This window comes from Eurypyga helias, unplaced genomic scaffold, assembly GCF_000690775.1.
Source record: "Eurypyga helias isolate BGI_N326 unplaced genomic scaffold, ASM69077v1 scaffold21316, whole genome shotgun sequence".
Taxonomy (NCBI): domain Eukaryota; kingdom Metazoa; phylum Chordata; class Aves; order Eurypygiformes; family Eurypygidae; genus Eurypyga; species Eurypyga helias.
This window is the reverse complement of record NW_010258957.1, coordinates 11097-36439: the sequence shown is the minus strand read 5'-3', so window position 1 is coordinate 36439 and position 25343 is coordinate 11097. Positions and strand designations below refer to the sequence as shown.

At 50.3% G+C, this 25343-nt stretch overlaps 1 protein-coding gene across 1 annotated transcript in view; it reads right to left on the bottom strand.

The window, feature by feature from the left end:
* Positions 1-25026, bottom strand: part of LOC104511796 (calsequestrin-2) — a 31842-nt gene extending 6816 nt beyond the window's left edge. Inside the window, exons 1-7 of the mRNA XM_010154543.1 lie at positions 24619-25026; positions 11085-11169; positions 9157-9257; positions 7303-7414; positions 5841-5914; positions 5277-5407; positions 1137-1182 (exon numbers count right to left, since the gene is read on the bottom strand). Of these exons, the coding sequence (XP_010152845.1) occupies positions 1137-1182; positions 5277-5407; positions 5841-5914; positions 7303-7414; positions 9157-9257; positions 11085-11169; positions 24619-24852 (783 nt within the window). The 5' untranslated portion in view covers positions 24853-25026. The remainder of the gene's footprint in view (positions 1-1136; positions 1183-5276; positions 5408-5840; positions 5915-7302; positions 7415-9156; positions 9258-11084; positions 11170-24618) is intronic.
* Positions 25027-25343: the final 317 nt, after the last annotated feature.

The window sequence follows — 25343 nt, the reverse complement described above, 5'->3', positions numbered from 1 at the left end:
AGTATGAAAGAAAAACCACTGCCTGTGAAATTTGGGTCCCACTGAAGCCCCATGAAAAAACTCGGAGGGACTTCAGCGGATCTTGGAAACTCTCTTTGTACAGAATCTGTATTTCAAAACAGAATGCAAAGCTATCATGCCCAAGTGACTCATAACTCCTGGTTCAGTTTGATTACCTCTCGCCTTGTTGTATTAAAGACTCCCAAGCTTTTTGGTGCTTCGGGGTCCCGCAGGGTTTCATGTTACACAGCCAAGCAAGGAGGCAACTGAGTGCTGTTATAAATGTGCCGAGCTTTTTGGTGGAATGACTGCATCTTCCTTAGGATCTGTAAAGCACCTGTTCAGCTTTGTTTTTCAGCATTCAGCTGGCACTTGAAGGTCCCTGACTGATTATTAACATCGTACTCATTCACGCTGAAGGGATAATTTGTTATACACAATTTTTCTTTCATTTTCACCCTTCCCTTTTCCCCCCACACTTGCAGACCAGGAGAGTCCTCTGCGTGTGATCGGTGCTAAACCACTGGTTAGTTCTTCACAATCGCTGACTTGCAGCTTGCTCACACCGTGAGACGTGCAATCAAGGCACGATTTGCTCCGTAATTTATATAATTAACTGAACCGCCTGCCCTCACTTGCATTTTGAATTGTACAACTGCTCTGGTACAATTTCCATGAGTCATCCATTCAGTACGATCTCCGTGGCTCACCCAGTGAGCAGGTCACTGGAGTCACCCCACCACCACCACTGATGCCCATGACGTGAGACAGAGCATCCTTGGGAAGGATGCTGTCCGTAGCTGTATCACGGCCGCGCATCCTTCGCTCTCCACAGCTATGTCACGGCTGCTACAGAGGCTCAACACCCGCCTGGCACTCGTGGTTAGCTTTCCCTGTTCCCTCTGTGGAGCAAACAGGACCCAGCTCAGCTGCCCACTGCAGTTGAGCACATTTGAGCACACTGAACTCAGGCACTAGGCATCACAGCCAAGGCTTTCCATTCTCCCCCGAGGAGGGAAAGTAGCTTTGCAAGGAAGGAACGATCATGGATTTCCCAGACAGGCTTGAGCTTTTGATGAGTGCTTTCTGTTTGGAAGCTAGCAGGGGACGCAAGGCTTCCCACCACGCGTGCTTACCCACGTCTCAAACATGTCCTCGGGACGCAGTTTCCTCAAGGTGGCCCTGAAAGGAAGACAGAAAAGCTCTTTGAGGATGCGTCCAGCACTGTCACCAACGACGCTGCTGGCGTCACGGAGAAGGTCACCGTGGCACGTTTGGTTGGTGGTTGGAGTCAGCACCATTGGACACCACATTTTGAACGCAAGCACGGGGGCACAGTAGGTCAACTTATAGTTTTATTTATGGCAATGAAACCCTGCCCTTGCCCCCGCTGGAGTCACTGCAGCCACTGTTTGTGCTTGGGAAGATGAGATGCCTCTCTATGCTGGGATACGCTGGCGGATTAATCCCACACATGGCAGATTGTTCTGTCCATGCTGAGAGCACGAGGTGACCGATTCACTTGTGTGTTGCAGTGCCTAGGACATTCCTACTGGGCTTTGTTCTCCTTCTCTCCTGGTTTTACCCCATCATAATTCCACCACAAAATCACTCTGCTGGATCAAAGAAGACAGAATAACCTCTGGCAAGGAAATTTAGATCATAATAGCCACTGCTAAGAAAATTTAAGCCATAAGACTGGCCAAAGCAAATTTTTTGAGAAGTAGTTCATAAAGGACAAAAAAATGAATAGTAAGTAATTCCAGACACATCCGTAGCAGAGAGCCTGGCAGGCTGAGAGGTGATTGAGGTGTTAAAGAGGCACCCAAGCAGCACCAGGCCATAGCAGTCATGCACAGGTGATCCTCTGCACCTCTCCTCACTGTGGCATCAGGTGTTCAGGGAGGCTTCCCCAGCAGAGCAAGTCTCCCTGGCTGACCTGCCCTTGCAAAGAGAAGCATCTGTCCATGAGGTCCTAGGACACACTGCAAAGGGAACAGCAGCATGTTGCATCAGTGAGATGTGTAACCTGTCGCTTCAATTTGCCTCTACCAGAGCAATGGAAACAAGGAACGTTTTTGGAGGTTTCATCAGAAACCTGAGGACCTGAGGAACTGCAGATCTGGAAGGGTGACTTCCTTGTCGGCATGATGCTAACAGGAAGAGTTAACAGACCTTTGAAGGAATGTGACATGGTAGCACAAGAGATGCACGGCCTTGGAGAGGAAAATTATGGCCATGGATCCATTGGAGTTCCCAGAGAGAGTCAGCTCGTGGGCGAAGGTATGCTGGTCAGTGAGGTGAACTGCCTTCGAGGACCATTTGACAAGGTCCCTTACTGAAGTCTCTCAGAGAAACTGAGCTGCAGTTAGCTCTGAGGAGGAGTCTTCCTGAGGATTAATGACATTGGAAGACGCAGGGTGGAGGTGAATAGTCAGTTTTCACGACAGAGGGAATTAATCAATTACGATTCATAGCATATGCTTTAGCATGATCATATGCAGAACATATTCTCACATAGATTGAAAAAGATGGGAAATAAGAATATGGCAGCAGCTTTTGCTCATCACATCCAATTCTTCAGATGGCCAACACCTGAATACGAGGAGATACATTGGGATCTCCTGAGGCTTGAATGTCTGCATGGTAGACACAGGGAGTAAGGCAGAAAACCAACCCTGATTATACAGCTGCAACAATGAGTTCTAAATTGGTTATAATTAATTATTGCCACTCAGGAAAGGGGCCCAGGTGTCACAAATTGAGGAAGTATCAGCTCCAAAGGCAAAAGGCAAAAAGAAGTCTACAGTTAGGAGATGACTAAGGAGTAAAGCACCTCATACCATTATGGCAGTGGACAACTAGGCTATGCAGCTCCACAGTGAATGTATGTATGGTTGTGGTCATCCCATCACGGAAAGGATATGGGACAACTTCAAAATGGACATGGAAACATGGCAGTGGTGAATGAAGGTATGGAATGAACTCTATTTGGTGGAGATTAATAGGTAAGAACCCTTGGTTTTGTAAAAGGGGTAACTGAAGAGGGATTTGGTAAGGGGTCCGAAAAAATGACACAGGGAATGCCTAGTCACTGTTCCTTTTAGCACAAGAGCTAGCAGGCACACAGCAAAATTATTAGGTAGCAGGTATAAACTGAACAAAGAGGAGCGCTCTTTTGATGTGATGCATAATTCAGCCACTGAATTCATTACAGTTGGATACCTTCAGCATCAAAATAAAATGAGGTAAAAAATAAACTATAGATATTGAAGAAATAACCACTAAGCACAAGGTCAGGGATACCATTTTTGACCCAGCAAGTCTCCTTATTGCCAGGAACCGGAGACTATATCAGATGAATGCACATTATGTACTTGTACTGAGTTTCAAGATGCTTTCCCTAGCTGTTCCCTGGGGGAAGCTCTTGGAGAAAGAAAACTAGTGCGAAGGATTTGATCATACCTACGTGTACTGATTGCTGCAGGGTTACTCAGGATTTACTCTGGTTAAAGCATGCCGAAGAGCCTGGTTGCTGCGGAGCACTGGGAGCTTTCCCCAGGGATGTCATGGGGTTCTTTCTAGGGGACAGAGAGGTGGCAGCAGGGCTTTGCACCTTAGTGGAGGGATAGCTGGCCCATGCCCTCCAGCTGGGATGAAGGGACAAAGTCTGCTGTGTGAGAGGAAGGAGGCGAGTGAGCCTCTACACCTTCCTGCAAGGGAGAAGATCCTGCTGAGTTGTCTAAGGGAATGAGCACACGGCAGGTGCTGAGGTCAAGTTGTTTTTCTCTTCAGGCCTGATAATCTCCTTTTCTGACTAAGTCCACTCCTAGATTTTGGCTTTAGGTCCTTTCCTGGTGGACAAGGCTCTGACAAACTTGCATTAACTGCTGGGAACATATCACTGTCACCCCAGGGTTTTCCCCCTGTCAGGGCAGCACCTTGGCAGGTTTGGGATTTCAGGCATACGATTTCATCAGACCTTTTAATTCCTTTCTGATCCTTGGCACTTGCAAAATAAAGGGCCCAGCCCTTCGCTCCTACCAAGCACCACATAGCATCTTGGAACGTGTAAGGCTTGGGGGGGGTTCCACTGCAATTTTGTGCTGGTGGAGAGCTTGCCTTATTAGGCACTTAGCTGAGTGGGTTTAATCAGCCTCCTGATGCTGCTGCTTGACAGAAAGAGCTTGGGGAATAAAAGATGGGAAGGACTGAGGTCAGGAAGCCCAGGAGGTCAGCAAAGTGACCTGTGAGTACATGGGGGATAAAGGATCCCTTCATATTCCAGAAAAAGCAGAGATCTGTTTCCAAGTTGCAGCCTCTGGAGGTGACCTCCTGTCTCCAAACCCTCCGTGCGTGAACACAAACCTCCCGCTCAGCCTGATTTTGGGTGCTTCTAACAGTATTGATGGCCCTGCTTTTCTTGAAATCTTTCCTGGTCCCTTGAATTCCTGTTGGGAAACGCAGTTGCGGGAGCAGCAGATAGCCTGTGTGACTCTACACTGTGCTGTATTTTTAAAGGTATAAAAATGTAGCACTTCAGAGGTAGTTGTGCCCTTATATTTAACCTGGGGCATTTACACAGGATCAGACTTTCCATTCGCTTCCAAATTGTCAGTAGCTGAGTTCCTAAAGAACTGTGCAATAAACCTGATGGCAAAAGCATGGAGCATCCGCAGCTCTCACTGACTTGATCAAACACTGTGGGTGCTCAGCACCTTTGCAGTTGAAGCCCAACACAGCCACAGCAGTGGCTGCCTCTCTCCACCTGCAGTCAGCAGGAGGTGTGGCCCATCACGGTCCCTTTGAGCTTGGTCTGAGATCAGAGCCTGCCTACAGATGTAGCTGTCCTGGAGGAGAGGCATATACCCATCAGTGAGGTTGTTTTGGGGAAGGAGTGGACAGAATTTGATTTTGGCTTGAGATGCCTTAAAGAAGATCATCTTCTGTACAGACCTAAAGTAAAAGCATGGGCAAATGGGCAAGTTTCCCACCCTCCACTGCCTGCAAGCCTCCCTGTGCTTTGCGGGAGGGCTAAGTGGGGAGGAGGAGGGAAGACGTGCTGTCCCAGCCCCATGGTGGTGGGCTCTGATTGTGGCACAGATACTGGGAGTAGGAAAAGACCAGCTGAAGTCTCCAACCTGGGTGATCAAATTGCCAAAAGGTGGTTGACATCCTAATTTTTCTTGAGAGGGATTCCCTAGAGGGGCAAGCCTGTGATGACAGACAGCTTTTACCCACCTTCAGTGGCCAGGAGCATCCTGTATGCTACGCACCTTTTGTGCTCCTTCACAAATTCAACCAGCTCCTCTTCTGTGTAAGGCTTATCCGGGATGTGAACAGGCTCATCCATGAACGGTTCGTAGAAGTCCACCTCGTTCATCTTCAGGCCTAGCTTCTTGGCAACCTGTTGCAGTGCAGAGGGTCAGAAGTGGGTGAGCCCGACATGCCTCTGCCCACCCAGAGCCTCTCCCGGTGGCAGAGCTGAGGTCAAGGTGCTTGCACACTTAAGGGTGGCCAACAAAATATGAATGGATCTTCCCTTGGTTAAAAAAACACTGATGCTCTCTACACTACTGGTGTCAAGCACTGGGGCAGAGCAAGGCCAGAGTCGAGGTCCCCAAACCTAATGGACCTCGTTTCCAAACCCAGACCAGGAGCTGCCTCCACGCTGCAGCAATGGCCTTTTATCTCATGACCTGGCCAAATCCAAATGCGGACACCAATACCACAAATTACAGGAATGCTGAAAATAAGAAGCTGGAGCCAGATGTTAAATCTGGGAACATCCTGAGCTTGAAAAACAGGTGGTGGAGGCTGAGAGGTCCGTGGATGCTTACCCCTTTGTCGAAGGTGGCAAAGAACTTGATGTACGGCTGAAAGTGTTCGGCAGCTTCTTCAAATGCCTTGTAATCTGGAAGGAGAAAAGGAGAATGAAGAAAAGATTTCACAGGCAGCTGGCCACGCTCTGATCAGCACAGAAGGCACTGGGGAAGAACAAATATAAATTATTGCAAAATGCATCAGACGATGGCACTGTGTTTCTTCCACCCTGCCAGGGTTTACAAACAAGGACCATTTCATGTGGAGTGAACAGGACACGTGTTGTGCACTCCCACAGTGCTTAGGAAAACTCCAGATCCCAGCATGCCATGTTTAACTGAGACCAAAATCAACAGTCCCATGAAGCAGATCCAGGGGTTACAAGTCCAGCATATGGATAAGGGTGTTTGCAGTATACATGGGAAATATATGGAGTTGCTCCAACATTAAGGATCGCTGCTGTTCCCTAAATATTCACCAAGCATGATGAGGCACGCTTCTGCTGCAGGAGGAGGGGAGAGGAGCGAGGTACATTTTCACTGTTATTGGTATCAGGTCCTCAGCTCTGGTCAGGAAGGATGCTCTCAGCCTGAAGGGAGCTCTTTACAACAGGTATTTCCTACTTTTCTTCAAAAAACTTGTTACTGAACAGCATTAGGGGTGCAGCTCTGTCCGAGCTGCCCTGCAGCCCGTTTTGAGCTGGCGAGGAAACCGAAGGGAGAGGTGGATGGCTGCTGTGGTGCAGCAGACCTGGTGATACCTTGCTCGTTCAGGTGTACCTGTCTTTTTGCTAAAGGCAAGCCTTGCAAGCATGGGGTGGATGCTGCCAGTGCTGCCCAGCGAGCAGGGTGGCTGGCAGAGGGGACTGCTGGGACTTGCCAGGGAGAGACGCGCATGAGGGTTTCTCAAGACTCATGAAAGCTGATGGTTTTGCTTGCAACGATCTCCAAGTTGCACATCCCTCAGGGCATGGGACCAGCCTCTTTTCAGTCTTGGGGCTCAGCTAGGAGAAACAGCTCAGTGCCTTTGCTGGGCTGCCCTAAGGCATCCTGCTTACCGCTGCTTTATATTTGCCAAGTTAGGATTTAATGTGTCCCCCTCTCTTTCCCGTTATTCCCCCCTCCATCTGAGTTTGTTTAACCTTTTGGCTCACTGCTCCTAACAGGGTGAGCTTTGCTCCCTTTAGGTGCTCACACAGCATAACTCTAAGCTCAGCTGGTTTTGGGTGAGGCAGACATACTTCAGGAGATCCTGGACTATCACCCCCTTCTCCTGCCAGCAGAAGGGTCACTGGAGTTGGTGTAGGAGTGGGCTCGAGCATAGCAACAGCAGAAATTTGCCTGCAAACTCCACCTCAACCACTGGCTGCTTTGGCACTGCCACACACCTCTAACAAACACCCTTCACGTTCATTCAGATAACTGACCCCAGCGTCCCCAGCCAGGCTCCAAGCCCCACCAAGGAACACGTTCATCTTACGTTCGGAGTCTTCTCCTTTGAAATAGCCGATGAGTTTGATTTCGTCGTCGATTTGGTCGAAGGCCTGAAGCTCCAGCTTGCTGTTTATGATCTCCACAGGGTCTTCTAGCAGCTGCGTGACAAATGCATTTGATAATGTGAGTTGCAGCACCAACCTATGCTTGCCAGGGTGTCCCGCTAATGGCCTAAGTGGGGAGAAAGGGGTCACCCGATTTTGCTGCTACTGGAAACCCTACTTAGTGCTCTCTGCCTCAGTGAGAAGAGCTGAGAGATGCAGGTCACCCTCAGAGGGAGCTGTTAGGTTCACTGCATAGGTTGAAGCATCAAGAGGGAAGCTGAGAGAGGTCTGGATCACCCAAACGGATGCTGAGGGACCTGCTGTGCTGCGAGAGAAGGGGTAGCAATTGCAGCTGGTTTTAGTGAGGCTGAGAAAAAGGGAGAGCAGTTAAAAGGGGCTGATACGGGAACTGAACTTCTGTGGATGATGTATATATTTGTTTTCAAGCGTCATTTGCTGGAAGAGGTCATTGCAAAGTCCTTGTTTTTGGAAAACATTAAAACTGGCAGACTAGAGGGTAGCCAAACAGTGTTTTGGAGCAGCGGAAAGTCTGGATGCGAATTTTCCTGGCTAATCCTTCTACGCAGAATGGGTTAAACCCGTGCTTTGGCCCCAGACACATCACAGTGTTGATGAGGAAGTTGGAAGACCTAACTGTTTCAGCCTGTCATTAGTCCAAACCTTGTTTCTGTTTTCTCAATTAGCCACTGCTGGCGAAAAGATTTGGTCTGATTATTTTGCCCAGCAATACTTTTGTAAATCAAGTGTGGTTTCACTAGGGGGAAAAAAAAAAAAATGCAGGTAGGCCACTGTGCAGCCTACAGAAGAGTAGGGTACCTTTGGGTTTGGTTCCCTTTGAGCTCAGGCTGCCGAGGCACCACAGATGTGTTTGGTGTTATTTCCCTGCTTTGCTGGGTATTTTCCCTCTTGTGTGGAAAACACACAAGCAGAAATCCTTACTCTCTCCCTTTGTTTGCAGAACATGATTTTACAGTGGCACACCGCGAAGCACAGCAAACAAAACCTCCCAAAACACATCTCGCTGCACCCCTTGCGAGTGATGCTCCAGCGTGCAGTTGTGCCTCCGCTGCATCCAGAGCAGCGTGCGCAGCTCCCTGCTGCCACAGTGGCCTGAGCCATGGGAACCAGGGATCCCATCGCTGCGGGGGTGGCAGCAAGGACCTGTCTTGTCCGTGGCCCTCCCAGGCCTGAAGCCACTTGCATGTGTTTTGGCCGTGGTACCTGGTGCATGCAGCCACTGACGTTGCTGTAGGAGACTTAAGGGGCCTAGGGAGATGTTTCTTTTCACTGGACATGCCTCTCCCTACCATCATTCCGCACCGCAGGTGACTGCTTAGGCAGCCTGGGAAGCAAACCCTGCCAGCTCCCCTGCTTGCCCATATTTAAAAAACAAACAAACAAACAAAACCAAAAAAAACCAAACCCAGAAAGAGTGAAAGAATCTGCAGATGGCAAAGTTTGCATGCCAGCTTGCTAACTGAGGCAGGTGACTAGCGGTTAGCTATGTGGGATTGTTCCTTGCTTCCAAACAAACACACCATAAATGGGAAATGGCGTAAAACACCTTTGTGGTTTGGGGCATATAAAGGTACCAGCTTCCCCGGAAACTCAATGCCAGGCAAGTATTTGGGAAGCTGTTAGTGTCATCTCTACCAGTACGTGGCAAACAGAGACAAAATTTCAGATAAAGATAAACCCATCTTTTGTAGCAAAGTGAGTATTTGCAAAGTCTTCTCTGAAAGGCTTTATCTAGCTCTGAGCTTATCTGTGCTTACATCCAAGAGGAATTCCACCAAGACATCCGTGGCCAGTTCGCCATCAAATTCAATCAACCGCTCCTCCTTAAAGACATAGAGACTTCCCTCTTCAACCAAGCCTGAAAGGAGGAGACAGGAATCATCATCTGGTCAACACGTCACTAAAAGCATTTTTACTACAGAGTGAGCATCTTGCTTGTTTTTCTAGCAACGCCTCCTGGGAAATTGCAACTGCCAGTTTGCAGTGTTGGTCCAGTCAGAAACAAGCTGAGCAATCTCCTGACTGATGTTTTATGGCACGAGGGACAGACCTCAGCCAGAACTTGTGCTAGCTTCTTCCCAAATGTTGAACTTTTGCCTTCCAGTCACAGTTTAGCCTCAATTGGAAGAGCTCTGTACTGGGAACCTGGTTTAGTTTGGCTATCTATATTGCACTTAGTAGTACTGGGATGTAACTCATGGCAAGTTTCAACAACCTGACAGTAGATGGAGAATGGATTTTGATGCAAGCTGTGCTCCTTACCCAGAGAAGGTTGAACTATGTGAACATAAACAGTGAACTGGAAGCCAAAGTGAGCTTCAAACTCTCTGTGCCTTAGCTAGCCTTGGCAAAAGGTTTAGGGACCTATGGTAGGGATGCCACAGATGGCAGGCTGGCAGATCTGAATGGTGTATCACTGGACCGACGGCTGGTTGCCACAGGTGAGGGCTCCAAAATCAGTGTCACTAAGCTCCTGCAGTGCATGATGGCAGGGTACCATTGGTCAAGGTGGTTGGTAGTTTGTTCCTTCTTGGAGAGGCAGAAGCTCTCATCTTTAGTTTAGCTTCCATCAGCAGACCTGGCCTCTAATTTAGGAAAGAAAATTACAGCCCAGTATACAGTCCAGTGTGCTTGAACAGTCCCTGACCTTAAGTCTAGTGGTATATTTAGGTACTGTGGTATTTATGTGCCATAATCATAGAAACACAGAAGGGTTTGGGTTGGAAGGGACCTTAAAGACCATCTAGTTCCAACCCCCCTGCCATGGGCAGGGACACCTTCCACTAGACCAGGTTGCTCAATGCCTCATCCAGCCTGGCCTTTAACACTTCCAGGGATGGGGCATCCACAGCTTCTCTGGGCAACCTGTTCCAGTGCCTCACCACCCTCTCTGGGAAGAATCTAAATCTACTCACTTCCAATTTAAATCCGTTACCCCTTGTCCTGCCACTACAGGCCCTTGTGAAAGTCCCCCTCCATCTTTCTTGTAGGTGCCCTTATTTCCATATTGCTTTGTGGGCTGAAGTAGGAAGGCAGCTGTTTCCAGGGGTGGGCACTGCAGCAGCCTTGCACCTTCACAGGAGGTCTCCTCTTCTGCTCTGGGGAGCAAGTCAAAAAGGGTTGGCACCTGGCTGCCAAACCATTGCAAGGCTGTGGCTCCCCCATTAGCAGCTGGGGGTCAGTCTGCCATGGTGACATTTGGAGGCCTATGTGATGTCCTTGTAGGTTTTGGTTCTGCAGGGCAGGGTCAGACATGTCTCTGTGCGGGAAGAGCACGAATTTACTCCATGACCCCTGTCTACAGCTGAGCAAGCTGTGAGCTTCCACCATCATGGCTTTCTTCTTCCCTTGGGTTGGTTTTGGCACTCTCCAGCGTTTTGCCAGGAAGAGTTTTGCTCTCCCGTCTCATCCTCACCCCCTAACTTCACTCCCATGTTGGGGTGGGCTGGTGGTCAGTGTGCAATTGCCACCATCACCCGTTTTGCCAGGAAGAGTTTTGCTCTCCCGTCTCATCCTCACCCCCTAACTTCACTCCCATGTTGGGGTGGGCTAGTGGTCAGTGTCCAATCCATCACCCTCCCCATCCTGGTGACAAGGATTTGGCTGTCCTGTGCAGGGCTGGCTGTTGAGCATCACTCTGACACCCTCTCCGAGCTATTCCAGAGATACCAGATATGGGACTCACCTAGCTTTTTGGCAAGTTTGGCATCCTTCTTGGAGTCCACCATCCCGAAGCCGATGCTCCTGGACTCCAGGACCTGAGCTGCCAGCTGTGGGAGGAACCAGAGAGCCCACCGTTAGTGACATTAACACCACAAGGTAGCTGAAGGGAATCACGCTCTGCTCGCAGGGCACGACAGGCACAAGTGACCCACATTCTGCTTTCAGAGGGCACCAATGGACGGAACGTGTCACATGCTGCCTCCCTGCTGAGACAAGCTGCCAGGAGGTCACAGGGGTTGGGTTTCTTCCCACTGTGTGGCAGCGCTGAGCTTTCTGGTGATGCCATGCGCTGCTAATTGGTGTGTGACGCTTGGGCATAGGGAGAGGGCTCCTGGCCAAATCGGAGACTTTGGGCCTGGCTGGAAGAAAGACCTGTGCCACAGACACAATGCAAAAGCTGTCCCCTCCCTGGTGCCTTGGTGACCTCCTGCGGGGCAGTGTGACGTGTGGGCACCATGGATATTTTAACTCCGGGAGTGCTTGGTGCCAGGGAGCAGTGGCTGCAAACTGGAGAGGATGCAGGGCACTGCAGCATCGCTGTTTCCTTCGTACATGTGGTGGGACATCTAAACCAGTCTCCCAGAAAAATAAAGCGGAGGGAATCCTGGCCTGGGAAAAGTGGTCCCTTCTCCTGTGAAATGATTTAAATCATGTCTCCTGTCCAGGCTTCAGTCAACCCCAGTTCCTGGTCCCCTCTTTTTCCTAAGGAAAGGAGGCTAATCCCAGCCATGCTCATGTTTTCCTCTTCGCAGCTTCAGAAACCACTGCTCCCCCCTTCCCCACCATTTTTGACGAAGGGGCCTCTTGAAGATATTGAGTTCCTGCCTGTTTTGTGAAAATAGATACGTGAGGAAAGGAGAGACGCTCTGCAAGTGCCCCGGGGAGGGAGCAGCCCCGGGTGAGACCCTGTGAATTCCAGATGGGCTCCGTAGAGATGCAGTGACCCTGGGAAATGAGCCCCTTTACTCATCACATGATTGACTTAGCCCCACCACAAACATGCCAGAGACCCTACAAGGTGGTAATAAGGCTCTGAGACCACCAAGCAGCTGTAAGAGCCCCCTTCTCCCCCCTCTCCTTCCCTGCTCCACGAATGCCTCTGATGCTGATGGCTTTTGCTGTCCCCCTTCCCAGATGGAGGGGGATGATGGGGATGAGAGGTCAGCACCTATGGGATAGGAATGTCCCTATTAGGGCACAGCTGCCTGTGCTTGGTGGCGGGAGGCTGGCAGGGGGCAGAAGAAAAGCCACGGCCAGAGGGAGGGTGGGCTGATTTATGAGGAACACCATTCCCCAGGACGCATTTTGGCACGACCCCTCTAGCCTCAAAGCTGGTTTGAATGTCACCCAGCGGCGCTGCCCCCGTGGCCGCACGGCCCCTTGACTCCCTGCTATAAATAGCCTGTGCCCTGCTGCTGTGAGAGCAAGCAGCAATTAAAGGCATCAGCGAGCAAAGGCGACGGGGCAGCCCCCTCACCTGCACCCTGGGGCATCGTGAGGCCAGCCAGCTCCTGGTGCTGGCAGCGACCAGTCCTTCCCTGAAATCCTGGGGGGAGATGGTGGGAACCGTGGGCATCAAGGCTCAGGGACTTTGCTTGGGCAAAGGGGAGTGACAGGGAATGTGGTTGTCTTCTCCCTTCCACCTAATCCATGTCCCCAGGTCTGTCCCAAAGCCATCCAGAAGGTCGTATTCTCCACTAACCATCACAGCATCCTGGGGGAAATGCTTTAGGGAGAAATTCTTTTGGGGGAAAACCCCACCAATGAGGCAAAAGGGGTGTTCTGTCTTATGCAGAAAACACACAGTATTATCGCTCTTTCCTTGCTCTCTGCCAGTGCTTTGAAATGAAGGTAAGGCTGCACGTTCAGGGCTCATTCTTCCAGGGGATACTGCCTGGATGGGGCAGAGTACTGGTCCATATTTGCACATCCATTGATAAAGCATCTGAGCACTGCTCTGACTCATCTGGCATCTCATCTCCTGGCTTGGACCACAGCTGTCCACCTTACAGCACCTGAGGGCAGCTGGTACACAATAATGCAGGGAGAGAGGGACACTTCTTGCCAGCCTCCTGGACACCTGCAAGCAGGCGATGGTGGGAAAAGCTGTTTTCTGTTCCCCAGTATAGGCATCTGCCTTTACTGGACAAAGGGACGGAGCCTGTGGAATCATCAGCTTTAGGGGACATTATCAGCAAGTCACCCCTTGTAGGCAGCTGTGTAGGGCTGCAAAGAAGTTCCTCAGAGTCTACTCTTGAGGTTCTGGCTGGACTGTGCCCAGAGGTGAAATAGAGAAAGCCCAAGGGTAGAACACTGTCCAGTCATGTCCAGTCCGGTCCATACTTGATCCAGCTATTTACAGCTATGTGAGCCATGTGCCAGACAAAGTCAAGGCAGTTTAAGCCAAATAGTTCTTGACTCCTGCACACAGGAGATGCTTAGGGTGTTGTGGGGGTGTTTGAAGAAGCTCAGAAACACGCCTCTGCTGCGTGAGGTTGCAATACCTGCTGCAGACAAGTAGCTGGGTGCCAAAGAGGGAGTGTTAATCAGGAGTGACACATGTCAGCGTGTGGCATACACAGGGTAGCTCTCTGGAGGACTGTGGGTGCAGCTGTGGAGCTGTGAGCATGGGAGCTTGCTGGGAAAGAGCAAACTTGTCCAGAAAATGTGGGTGGTGGGATGAAATCCCCTTTGTGCGAGGCTGCGGGAGTGTGCGCTTCGTTAAGGTTCAGGAGGAAAACGAGGTCCCAGAAATGCTGGAGGTGTGCCTGTTGGTGTGACCGGGCTCGTGTGCCCAGTTAGACTGTCTCTGTGAGGTGTATGTACTCTGGGTACGGGTGTCTGGAGCTGTTCCTCTGAAGGGGCCTGTCCCAAGAGAAGAGGTGCACAGTGTGTGACTTCCCTGCTAACGAGATAATGAGGTGAGCAGTATGGCCTGCGCCCATCCACAGCACACTGGAGTCCTGCACCAGCAGAGTCCTTATGCAAGACAAGGCTCTAGGGATTCTTCCCACTGTGGCAGCGCCTGGAGGCAGGAGACCTTTGCGGGGTGGCGGTACCTATGGTGGCTTTTTTTAGTGCCACCTACGCAGGGACTAGACATCGCTCCTGCCCGTGCTTTCCACTGCAGCAGGTGAGTCTGACCAGTGCTGAGGTGAGGACGTATTCCCACACCTATATTGGAACCCCATAAGTCAGCAAAATAAAGAGTATGCTAGAGGCACAGCAGCTTGGCCGATTGCCCCCTGCTCATTACAGTATCAGGCATTTATATATCCCCTTACAGTATTTTCTGATTCCATAATGCTGGTGGGATTTGAATGCAGATAATGTTTCTAATCCTGACAATCCTCTTGGCTCAGGACCTTGGGACAGAGGCAGCTGTAATGTAAGAACACAGACCCTCCTCCTCCCCCTCCTCCTCCTCCATTTAAATTCATATTGCTTGAAGTCTTGGCCAGCCCTCGCCCTCGCCTTTGTGTCAGCCTCTGTAGCGAGTAATTTAGCTTTAACAGCTGCATGGGGAGATGGAGGGGAGAAACTGCCCGGGAAGAACTGGACCTAACTGGTCATGCAGTCCCTGCGGTAAAGCAGGAGCTTCGGGCAGGCAGAGCTGGCTGAGACCATGAGCAAAGATCCCAGTAGCTTGCAAGCTTATACCCCACGCATGTTTTGCAGCCTTCCTCTCGTGTGCACGAAGACTTTGCCATGCACACTTTCTAGCCACAGTATCACCAGCTGTGTCCTGTGGAGCCTTGAGAAAAGGAGGTGTGAGTTTGGGAGCACCCCTCCTTCCTCCCACTTCCCTCGGGTGATGTCCATACTTGAATTTGGGTAAGAACGAGGGAGTGCATGGCCCTCTGGGATGTGTGAGAGGTGCCAGCCCAAAGTGGAGCTTGAGTATCACCGAGCAAGGAAGCAAACAGCACCTCATCTTGGTGTCAACAGTCGCAGACAACCTGAATAATGGGGATGGAAAGAAACAACTCCTTGACAGAACATCTCAGCTTCACCCCTACCGTAGATAAGTAGATAGATATCTGAACGTAGAGGTGGTGCTGGGAAGTTCTGGGAGGTTTAAAAAGAGCCGCAGGGTCATTTTGAACTCCTACAGAATTATAGGTTATAAAGCAGCAGAAGTGTCACCAGTTGCCTGACCGCGTTCCTATTCCAGCTGCAGATACCGATTGTGCCAAAACAATATCAAAACTTGCATTTGGTATCAGTTTTGCTGCTAAATGGCAGACAAAATCCATCAGAGAGGGTTACAAATGGGGGTGGGAGGGATGGGTGTCCCAGCATGGCCAGTTTTTCATTGCAGAGTGACATTATATCTTTGTGGTCTGGATTTTCTTCCCACTTCTCTAGCACCTGCCTGGTGCTCCCACAGGCAGTAAAGTTCATCCTTCCCAGACACTCAGGTTGGGATGCAGGGCGCTAGGGACATTTGGGTCTCTGGGAGAGCCATCATGAGTGAACTTCTCCGAAGCATGGGGAGCTTTCTGTTTCCCTAGCTGGCAGCAGTGGAAGAACAAAACTCAAGCAATACAAAGATGATGAGGGAACGTCCCTCAAGCAATCTACGCTTCTCCACTGTTCCTCTCCTTTAAAGCTGCAGTTGGTGTTGGTGGTCAGAACCTGGTTGATGTGATGATAATGATTTTATATCCCAGAATGTTAGGTTTTTCTTTTCAGAAACAGCCGAAGGAGATGGCAATAGTCTAGGATATTTCCCCAGAAACTTTGAATCCTTCTGCAGACCTCATGCCTTCACGCTACGATTGGCTTCTCTGTTGTCAAAGCTGGTGGGCAGTTCTGGCGAGCAGAAGGGGATATCTTTCCTTGCTTATGCTGTCTGGCCTCCTCTAGCATCCCCTTGCGCACCCCGCCAGCAGCATTTTGGGTTCTTGCATAATTCAGACCGGTGAACTACAAGTCCTGAAGCGTCATGGTGGCCAAAGGGAAGGGGCAGAAGCCTGCGGAGCAGCTGCCACTAGAGCCACCCCTGCTGGCAGTGGGACCCGGGGGGGAGCAATGCTGGTCTCACCTTCCTGCCCTTTTCCACCACCTGAGCTGCCTGGAAAGGCTGTTTATTGCTGAACCTGCCCTCCCAGGGGGTGGCTGCTCCTCGGACTAAAAGGCAAGTCCCCAAATATGGAACACCCAAAGGTCACTCCCGCGGAGGTGGCTTTCACAGGTAACGCTCCAAGAACGCCGGCCGGTGGCTTTAATTGCCGCGCAGCCGCTCAGCCCAGTCAGACATACGATGTGCTCTTTGGCTGCCTCCCTAAAGGTTTCGCATAGTTAGGGCTATATTTTTATCTGCAGCGGGCATCCCTAATTTTAGCGAGCTGTAAGCCAAGGCGCAGCCTCCCCAGCCGTGAGCTAACTGGGGCTGATGCCCATGCTGCCTCCCATGCTGCCCAGCACCCACGGGTGCTGGGGCCACCTGCCACTGCTCCTGGCCAGTCCTTGCTGGCGCTGCATCACAGATGTTTTGCCGACTCAGCTGGGCGGCTCGCACGCCCAAGACGGCACGGGGCGTGCGAGTGTGCATGCGTGCATGTGTTCACCCAGCTTGCGGGGCCTGGGATGGTGCCCAGGGGCCGCCCCATTAAGCGCCCCTTCGACAAAACAGAGACTGGAGGTCCAGTGTGGGGGCTGTCCTTGGGAAAAGTCCCTTGGCAGAGGGGCTGCTCTGAAACTGATGGCTGGATGCTGGTGTGAAGCCAGTGCAAGCTGGTTTCTTTCAGTAGGTGCTGGAGGAGGGAAGCGTGCTTGATACTCAAGCCCATTCCCCTACACAGACCATTTCCCATGTCATTCCTACGCCTGCAGCTCCCAGGAACAGGCCAGATTTCTCGCGTTTCTGATCTAGTGAGTGTAAGCCAGCACCTCTGAAACCCCAGAGAGCCCGGGATGCTGCAGGGGGGAGCTGGGAGCTCCCATCCTGCATCCGTGGGAAGGACGTGTGAAGGGGAACGGAGGGGTCCTTGAGACAAGAAAGGCCTTTTACTCAAGGAGGTGAGAAGCAAGAACTGAGGAAAGCTTTAAAAAACACGCAGCCCTCTTTGCGCAGGGTTCAAGGTGTCAGAGTTCTGCTAGCTGACAGTGGTCCATCTCCTGCCAGGGCCGGACAGGGTTCCCAGAAACAGGACGTATCATGTACTGCAGCTGGCCTTGGCCAAAGCTGTGCCAGAAAGCACACAGGAATGAGCACCATCAGCACTGCTAAGGAGGGAGCGATGGGTGTCTCAGGGCACCGGGGAGGGGGGGAGTGAATGCCTGCTCTGTGGCCCCCCTGGGAATTGATTTCTATGCCGTTGCCGCTTGTTCTATTTCCTCGGGCAAGTTTTTGTCTCATGTATGTAGGTAAATCCCAGCGTGCAAAGGACAAAAAAAGAATAAAAAGGAAAATTTGGATCTTGCTAAGTCACATCTTTCCTGGGCCATGGATTCCTTGCCTGGGTGCATGTTATTTAGGGGTAGAGGCTGTAATAGGACATCTTTGGTCATCAAACCTGGGACCGTGTTATTCGATCTGTCACAAACGGGTCAATGTCCATTTAAAACTCACTGGGCTGTTCTCCCCTTGACGTCTTCCTCCTCTGGTGATTAGGGACTTCCTAGTTTCAATACTTAGTTTATTCATAGCCCACTTATCCTTAGGCTTTGTGCTTAAATAGCTCTCCTCTCTCTTGGGTGTTTAAAGAGAATTATTGTATCCCCTTTCCACTGCCCGCAGATGAAGCTCAGGCATGACGGAAGGGCAGTCACAAGCTTTGATTAGTTTGGTTTTAGATGAAGGGCACTGGCAGACCAGGCTCTGGAGTAAGGTGGCAGTGGGCGAGCCCACCATACCCGGTCCACCTGGCAGAGCAACAGCTGCCCCGGCCCGTGGGCAGGCTCCTAAGAAATGCCAAGGTCTGAGGCGGAGAATGTGAAAGGATAACTATAAACTCCACACACCTCCACCAAATAGGCGAGTGTGACCCCAAGCTTGTCCTTTCGAGGCCCTCCACTCAGGATGGGGCAAGGGCATCTCGTTTTACAAGAGTGAGACCTAGCCTCCTGGGAGCCAGCCCAGCAGGAAGGCCTGGGAAACTCTCACTGACACATTTTTTGGGAAGCTGACTAGTGTGGGAGGGTGGCTGAGACCTAAGAAGATGGGCTTTCCAGTGTTTTTCTTCAACTGCGTTGCTGAAGGGAGGGGCAACACAGAAGGAGTCTCCATGTGGCTTAAGGTCTTGCATGGCCCCTACAGAGGTTGCCTGCTCTCCAGCCAGGCAGTGAGAAGAGCTCCTCTTGCCAGGGCTGAGAAAGCCTGCAAAGCCCAAGAAGCTTGGCCTTGCACCGTGTGAGTAAGCAAACCCAAGCTCGCAGCGGTCTTCCGCATCTCCAGGTGGCGTTTGCATAGAGATTGGGTCTCTGGATGAAACCAGCTTGATTTTCTTTAGATCCTGGTCTCTGCTCTGACAACTGCTGTCAGGACACCTCTCTTCAATCATACTTCAGCAGCTGAGAAAGGTGCCTCTCATAGAGCAGTGTGGCACTGGAAGCGGGATCTTATGCTAGATGCTGCTCATGCAGCTAGTCCAAACTCACTGCTGGGACCTGATGGTGGGACTTCAAAGAAAGAAACTGGGCAATAACAGGTAAAACAGCCTTGGAAATTGTTTCTGCCACTGTTATACAGAAAGGCCAAATCACATACTTGTCCCTGGATGTCAATGTGCCCATCTGTGAAACAGGGACCTCGCTGTAACTTGATTTTGTGACTGGCATGTCAGTGAGCGAAATTCTCCTAAGTGTTACTGCTAAAAATCAGTGCTGTTTCTCTGCTGGCTGTTGATGAGTTGAGACCTACATACCTGGTCTCAAAGTAATCAGTGCACACATTTTCCTTTTCTTTCCCTTACTTCCTTACTTTTGCATTCACTTATCCATAGTGGAAGGCACTGCTTTAGTAGCCATGAAAACCAAAACACCCCTTTTATTGCAGTTATGTACAAGGCACTTGCACTGGAGGCTTCTGCACATACCCATCCAGCCAGATGTGCCTCATCTGTCACCCTGGGGCTTTGCTCTGTAGGGACCCTGGCACCTGGCAGTTTCTGTGGCACTAGTGAACATGTCTTGTGTAACCTGTCTACCCAGCCTGGGAAATCGTGTTGAGGCACTGTCTTGTGAACATGCCCATTTTCAAAGAAAAAGGCTGAAATCTGAGTCTGTGAAACAGAGAAGGGTGCTTAAAGAAAGCGCTTGGGTTTATATTTATATTTATATTTATACTCTACCTAGAGATGAGGATAAACTAGAATGTCGCCTCCTGATTCCTGTGAATTTCTGGGATAAACTGCACAGACCTAAACTTGTAAACCTTTTTCTGTGTCGCAGCAGAAGCAGAGAAGGCCTTTTTGCTATAGGTTACATGACTTTGAACTCTCGTGGGAACCATCTGCTCTCGAGATTTCAAGACTACGTGGGTGGAACTACCCCAAGCCCACCTGATCTTGCATCAGTTTTTCCATCCTGAGCTGGAAACTGCAGTAGTTTCAACACTTGAAAATAAATCCTCCCTTGCAAGTCAACCGGGAGTAGCTAGACCTTGCACCCAGTTTAACCCTGGCCTTTTACTGAGTTCAAAATCTGTCTTTCCCTCTCACACAGGTAACTTCTGACTGGTTGGGCACTGGAGGGGAGATCTCATGCCATGTGATCTCATGGAGTCATGTCCCCAGGTTCGTAGAGATTTTCCCTTGTGTTACAGGATTAGCCAAATACGTTAAGGAGTTTCACTTTGTTCTGCCACTTATTGCTAGGAGCCAGGCTGATCCTAGACCTGATATGGAAAAGAGAGCGCCATGTCCCTCTTCTCTTTCCTCTAAGCAGACTGGTTTGTGCTAGGGCATGAATTTTCATCCCTGGGGCACTGTTGCATTAAAGGGCCTAAAATACTTGCGCTTGACCAATGAGTGGTTTTTTTTAAGGATATTACACATGCACATGGATGACAAGGGAAGAATGACAGGGGAGGCAGGACCGGGTGAGTTTCAGCAGAGGAGAGGGTACCGGAGCCGATGGTCTGCACAGCAGGCAGCCTGCTGTGGTAGTGAGACAAACCCGGTAGCTGGAGAGAGCTTCTCCAGTGCTAAAGGAAAGCCCCTAACCCTGCTGCTCATTACTCTTGCCACAGGATTCCTAGAGAATGGGTGCTGGCCCACTGGCAGGAGAAACTATCCCAATATTTAGGAGATTGCGAAATGAGAGGGAGAGGGGAGAAGATTTGTGAAAGGGTGGTAGGAGACTGGATGAACTATGGCAAGTGAGTTCTATAGAAGACAAAAAGCAGAGCCGGTATCTTGCAGCCTCACAGCTTTAATGTTTTCCTCCTTTACCCCTCCTTCACTCAAGCTGAGACCTTTTAGGACAAGTAGCTTTTTTTCTTACTTGTCTATTAAATACTTATCATGAAGCCTTGTGTTTGGCTGTGTCATCTGCTTCTTCACTGTGCTCACCTCATGGGGTGTGCAGGGCTCTTGTATTCCTCACTAGGAATAGCTACTGTTAGCTCCAGCACTGCCTGGTTCAGCCTCTGGCATCGCCCTGTACAGAGACTTTTCCCCACTCAAGCTGCAGGTACTTTGCAGTAGTCAGTGGTGCAGAGTGGAGCTGTAGGAGAAAGGCAAGCACGGGTGAAGAGCCCTTTAACCTGAGCTGTGAAGCAGCCCGTGCTCATGCTGTCTCTGCCCTGGGTTGTCTTATTACACTCCTTCCCCTACCCTTTTCCACCCCTAGCCAGAACGCAGTAGGAAGTTGCATCTCCAAACATTGCTTTGACCATTTTCCTGACAGACTAACCCAACAGCCCCAGCGTTCCCACCCTGACCTGAGGGGCTGGCACTGCCGTCCTTGGAGCCGCTGTCACGTACGAACAATGGTCCAAAGAAGCTGCTTTTGCTCCCAGAGGGGCTCGGTTGCCCCTGGACCCTGTCCTCACCAGGTAGCACCCAGCAGTGTAGGTGGCAGAAGCTGTCAGGACAGCGTCATGATGGCCTTCACCTTCTTTCTAAACTGGAAAGAGACTCTGGGCTGTGTGGGAATCTGGTGACAGTTCCCAGTACGCCTGGGTGTGGGGAGCAGAAGACCCTACGTGCTGTCCCACTGATGTAATATCAGCTAAACGATGGCATCCCTTTTCTTCTGGTAGCTGGTGTGCAGCCTGAGCTTGTGACAGTGTCAGCAGTCCTGCATGCCGGGCTTTTGTCCTGGGGAGGGAATTTTTCCTCTTACATCACTTTCTTCTCAGTCTGCTGTTCGTAGTTATGGTTTGATAAAGTCCCTAAATACGTGCTTAACTTCACTCATGTGCTGCCAGGTTTTCAGCTTAGTTTCCTAAGGATGTGAGACACTCGTGATTCTCTTCTCACTCCCCGCAGCTGTCTGTCTGTCAGCTGCCCCCCTAATAATTTTTCTAGCTGTTGGCCCTTTTCAGCCAAATTTTCTGGAGACAGGGATCTCAAGCATAATAAAGCTATTGCAAATCTCCTGAAGAGCAGGGACTTGGAAGGGAAGAGACTGAAGTGCCCCGAAAAGAGGAAATGTTGCCACGTGAGCTGAGCCCCCATTAGACCCCAGAGGACCCAGTTAAGAGAGAGCCTCACATGCCACTCACTCTTGGGAGAAGCCACCATCAGAGCTTGTTACTGACCACGAGCTGCACGTTTCAAGGAAACCATGCTGAATCTCTCCTGTGTTCTTGGTGTCTAAGATATTTCTCCAGGTCTTTGATTTTTGGATACTTTTCCTATAAAATGCATGTGAGAGAAACAGAAAGGATGGATTCTTTGAGGGTTTTCTGGACTTATCATCCATTAAGCCTGTGCCCTCTCATGTGCACAGGCCAGAGGACATAAAAACTCTTAACCACCCAGCTCAGATCGCTGCTTAGCTCCACACCTGCCTGCGTTTTGGATGAAGGCTCCCTATTTTTCCCAATGATGGAGACCAGTCCCATTGTATGGGAGGTGAGGCTAAAGACATGATGCTTTCCAGGCTGTGGAAGCAGCACATCTCAGTGTGGGTCAGCAGGCAAATTGTCAGTGCAGTCAGATGGAATAACGTGAGCTGTTCCAGAAAGGAGCACCTTACCACAGGCAGCACCCTACGCCAGGAACCTCCCAAGCTGTCTGACAGGGAATAATGAGGGCTGGAGTGTTTGCCTCCTAGATACCTCATTAGGGGCGTAAAGGACATTCAGCACTCAGAGCCCTGAACCCTCTACTGAAATTAGATACGTAAAGCCTTCCCGAGTGAACTTTTCCCAGGTTTGGCAGTAAGGAGAGGCCCTGTCATTGCTCCTGTGCCTACTACTCCGAGTACTTGCCCAAATTACAAGGGAGCTGGGTTCAGCTGCTGACAGCCTCCAGGGAGGCCCATCCCAGGCAGTTCATCTCCCAGGTGAACGGCTCCACACCTCAGCCATGGAGCCACTGCAGCCATTTCTTTCCCCTCTCCTTGTCCTGATGAAGTTCACAGCTGGATGAGCTCTGGCAGGGGAACGACCGAGAGTCACCCCCATGGTGCAGCACATCATGGTTTGAGGTGAGGGAGGTGAATGCTGTCACAGGAGGGAACAGATTACAACCTGTCTTGCCCACTCCTTTTGTGAGTGCTCCCATGGTTGGTTTAGTCCAGAAATTGGGAGCATTAGGACCTGGCTGGGCTGTGCCCTGTGCTAGATAGGACACATCCTGTCTTCTCTGTTGCCTTCTGAGACCCTCTCCCCATTGAGTTCCCTGGGGTGACAGAGGCAAAGTGCAGGTCGCTCTTGTGCCTGGGTTGTCAGATCACTGCTGCTGCGGCTCCCAGTCCCGGAGTGGGGGATACACAGACTATGAAACTTAGAGACGTGCACTGAATCAGCACCACAAGTGCTTGGGAAATCCTGAGGTCAGAGGCACAAGCGCTAGTGGCTGTGTGGCACGGTTAGCAGGTAGCTGAGCATTAGTGGACTGGAGCACTACAATTACGTAGGCTGCTGCTGATCTAATCCTCCATCTCTTTTGCCCAAGGTCACATAAGAATTCCATGACAGAGAGGCAATTTGAAACCAAATCACCGGAGCCCTAAGCTAATGTACTCGCTGCTGAATCAAACCCTGCAAAACAAAAGCTTTAAGCCAGATTGCATTGTAACCATCGCGCCCTTGATAGGGCTGATTGCTAACATGGGTATAGGTGTCATGGGGACTAAAACTGATAGTACAGAACAGATACCTGCTTCTATCAGGTTTCTATAAATATGTATCAAGTAACCGCTTGCCGTCTATCGAGCACGAAATAGCTATCCCATTAAATAATAACGCGATTATACTACCACCCATAAACGTTTCAACTGGAGTTCCAGCGCTGGTTTTTCTTTGCCAGATGTTATTTGATCACTCACCTGCAGCACATAACTGTTTCCTGACAGGTGAGTAAAACCTGGTGAGCTTTTGAATCTTTTTTGTTGCCAAGTTTGCTGAGGAGGTCAGCAGACTTGGAACTTGACATTGTACCTTTGCAGGTCCTAGCCCTCAGCAAGCATATTTTCTAATTCACATTCCCTATACTCCTAGGGGTGCAATGCATTTTCTCTCTGGATCTGATAAATCAAGTTTATGTTTTTCTTTTGCAATTCTCACTTTCTTTTCAAGTGTGTCCTTTAAGGAAATCTTAGTAAGACCCTGGTAGGAAATGAGCACCTAACAATCCAGCCTTGCTGCTGTATGATTCCCTAGATCACAGCTACACTATAAAAGAATGCTATGAATCTACTTTGTAATTTTACCATGATTTATTTTACTGAGCATTAATTAATCATTCTTTCACTGAAGAATTAACAACACACTTTTTTTCCAGCACAGAAGTGAATGGTTGCATTAACAAGTGGCTACAGACTGTTTCCAAGCAGGCAACCAAGTGTCAGGAAAACAAAAGGGGATTTAATGATTCACCAACGGGGAGTTTTTGAGATGGGGAGCTAGGACGCCTGTTTGCAGCACAGTTTGGTAAGGCTTCTTGGCTGATTGCTCCTAGTGGGATAGAAAATGGGACTGAATCCAGAATCCAAGGGGGATACTGGCTTGTACAGAATGCAAAAGGATCTAAAAATTTCAAGCTATGGACTTGGGTCCGTGCTGAGATTTGTGAAAGCTCAGCTGAGCTGAGTTCATGTTGGGGAGGTTTGCAAGGTTACTCCCTATAGCCTGCGTTTCTGACGCACAATTCAAAAAGCTTATTTCCCAGCAAACAACTCAGAAGAGCACAAAAGAGGCTTTTTCCCAGGCTTCACAGAGCTCGGGGGGTAACTCAAATCCAAGTAAACAAACCAAAACTTGGGGTCCTCAACCCCACCCCTGCACAAGACCCTTTGATTGTGCTGTCCAGTGGCTCCTCTCCACGGCTCCCAATGCTGCGGTATCGACCCCAGCTGGGACACGCAGCGGTGCTTACCTCCAGGACCATCTCTGTCATCTGGAACTGCTTCTGGGAGACCTTGTCGGAGCTCACGGGCTCGTGGAAGAGCAGGCAGAGCATGTCGTACTTCTTCAGGGCCTGCTTGTAGTTCTTCTCGTTCAGGTCGATCACTCGGTCTTTCCCATCGTAAGTGGGGAAGTTCAGTCCCTCTTCCGCCTTGCAGAAGAAAAGCAGGTAGAAACCTGCCAGGATCCAGCAAGTCGCCTTCATGGGGGAGCCCTTGGGGTGCAGCAGAGGGCGGGTAAATGTCCCCCTCCTTCTTGATTTAGGAAGAGGGGGAGACCAAAGGCTCCAGGTGAAGTTCAAACCGAGTTTCTCTTTCTGGTCAGCCCAAACGCCGCAAGGTTGGTGAGGAGCAGCAAACTTTGCTGTCCTGGGCTCACAACAAAGAGACAGACAGGAGAAGCTGTCAGGCCAAGCCCTGGATACCTTACATAGCTGTGTCCAGCTCCCGTGTCATTAGGAACTCCATTTTTAGGAAGCAGTTGTTTCAAGCTAAAAATAAACCCTGCAATGAATAAAAAGGACAGATATGACACCATTGAGGGACTTGCTGGCACTCTGCATCCTCTGAGAGAGAGGGAGCGAGCAAGAGGGAGGGAGCGGAAGATGTCGATGCTGGGATATACAGGCAGGGTTTGTGGAGGGACAGACTTTGCTTGTACAGGGAACCAAAGCACAGTCTGTCCTACTAGAGCTTA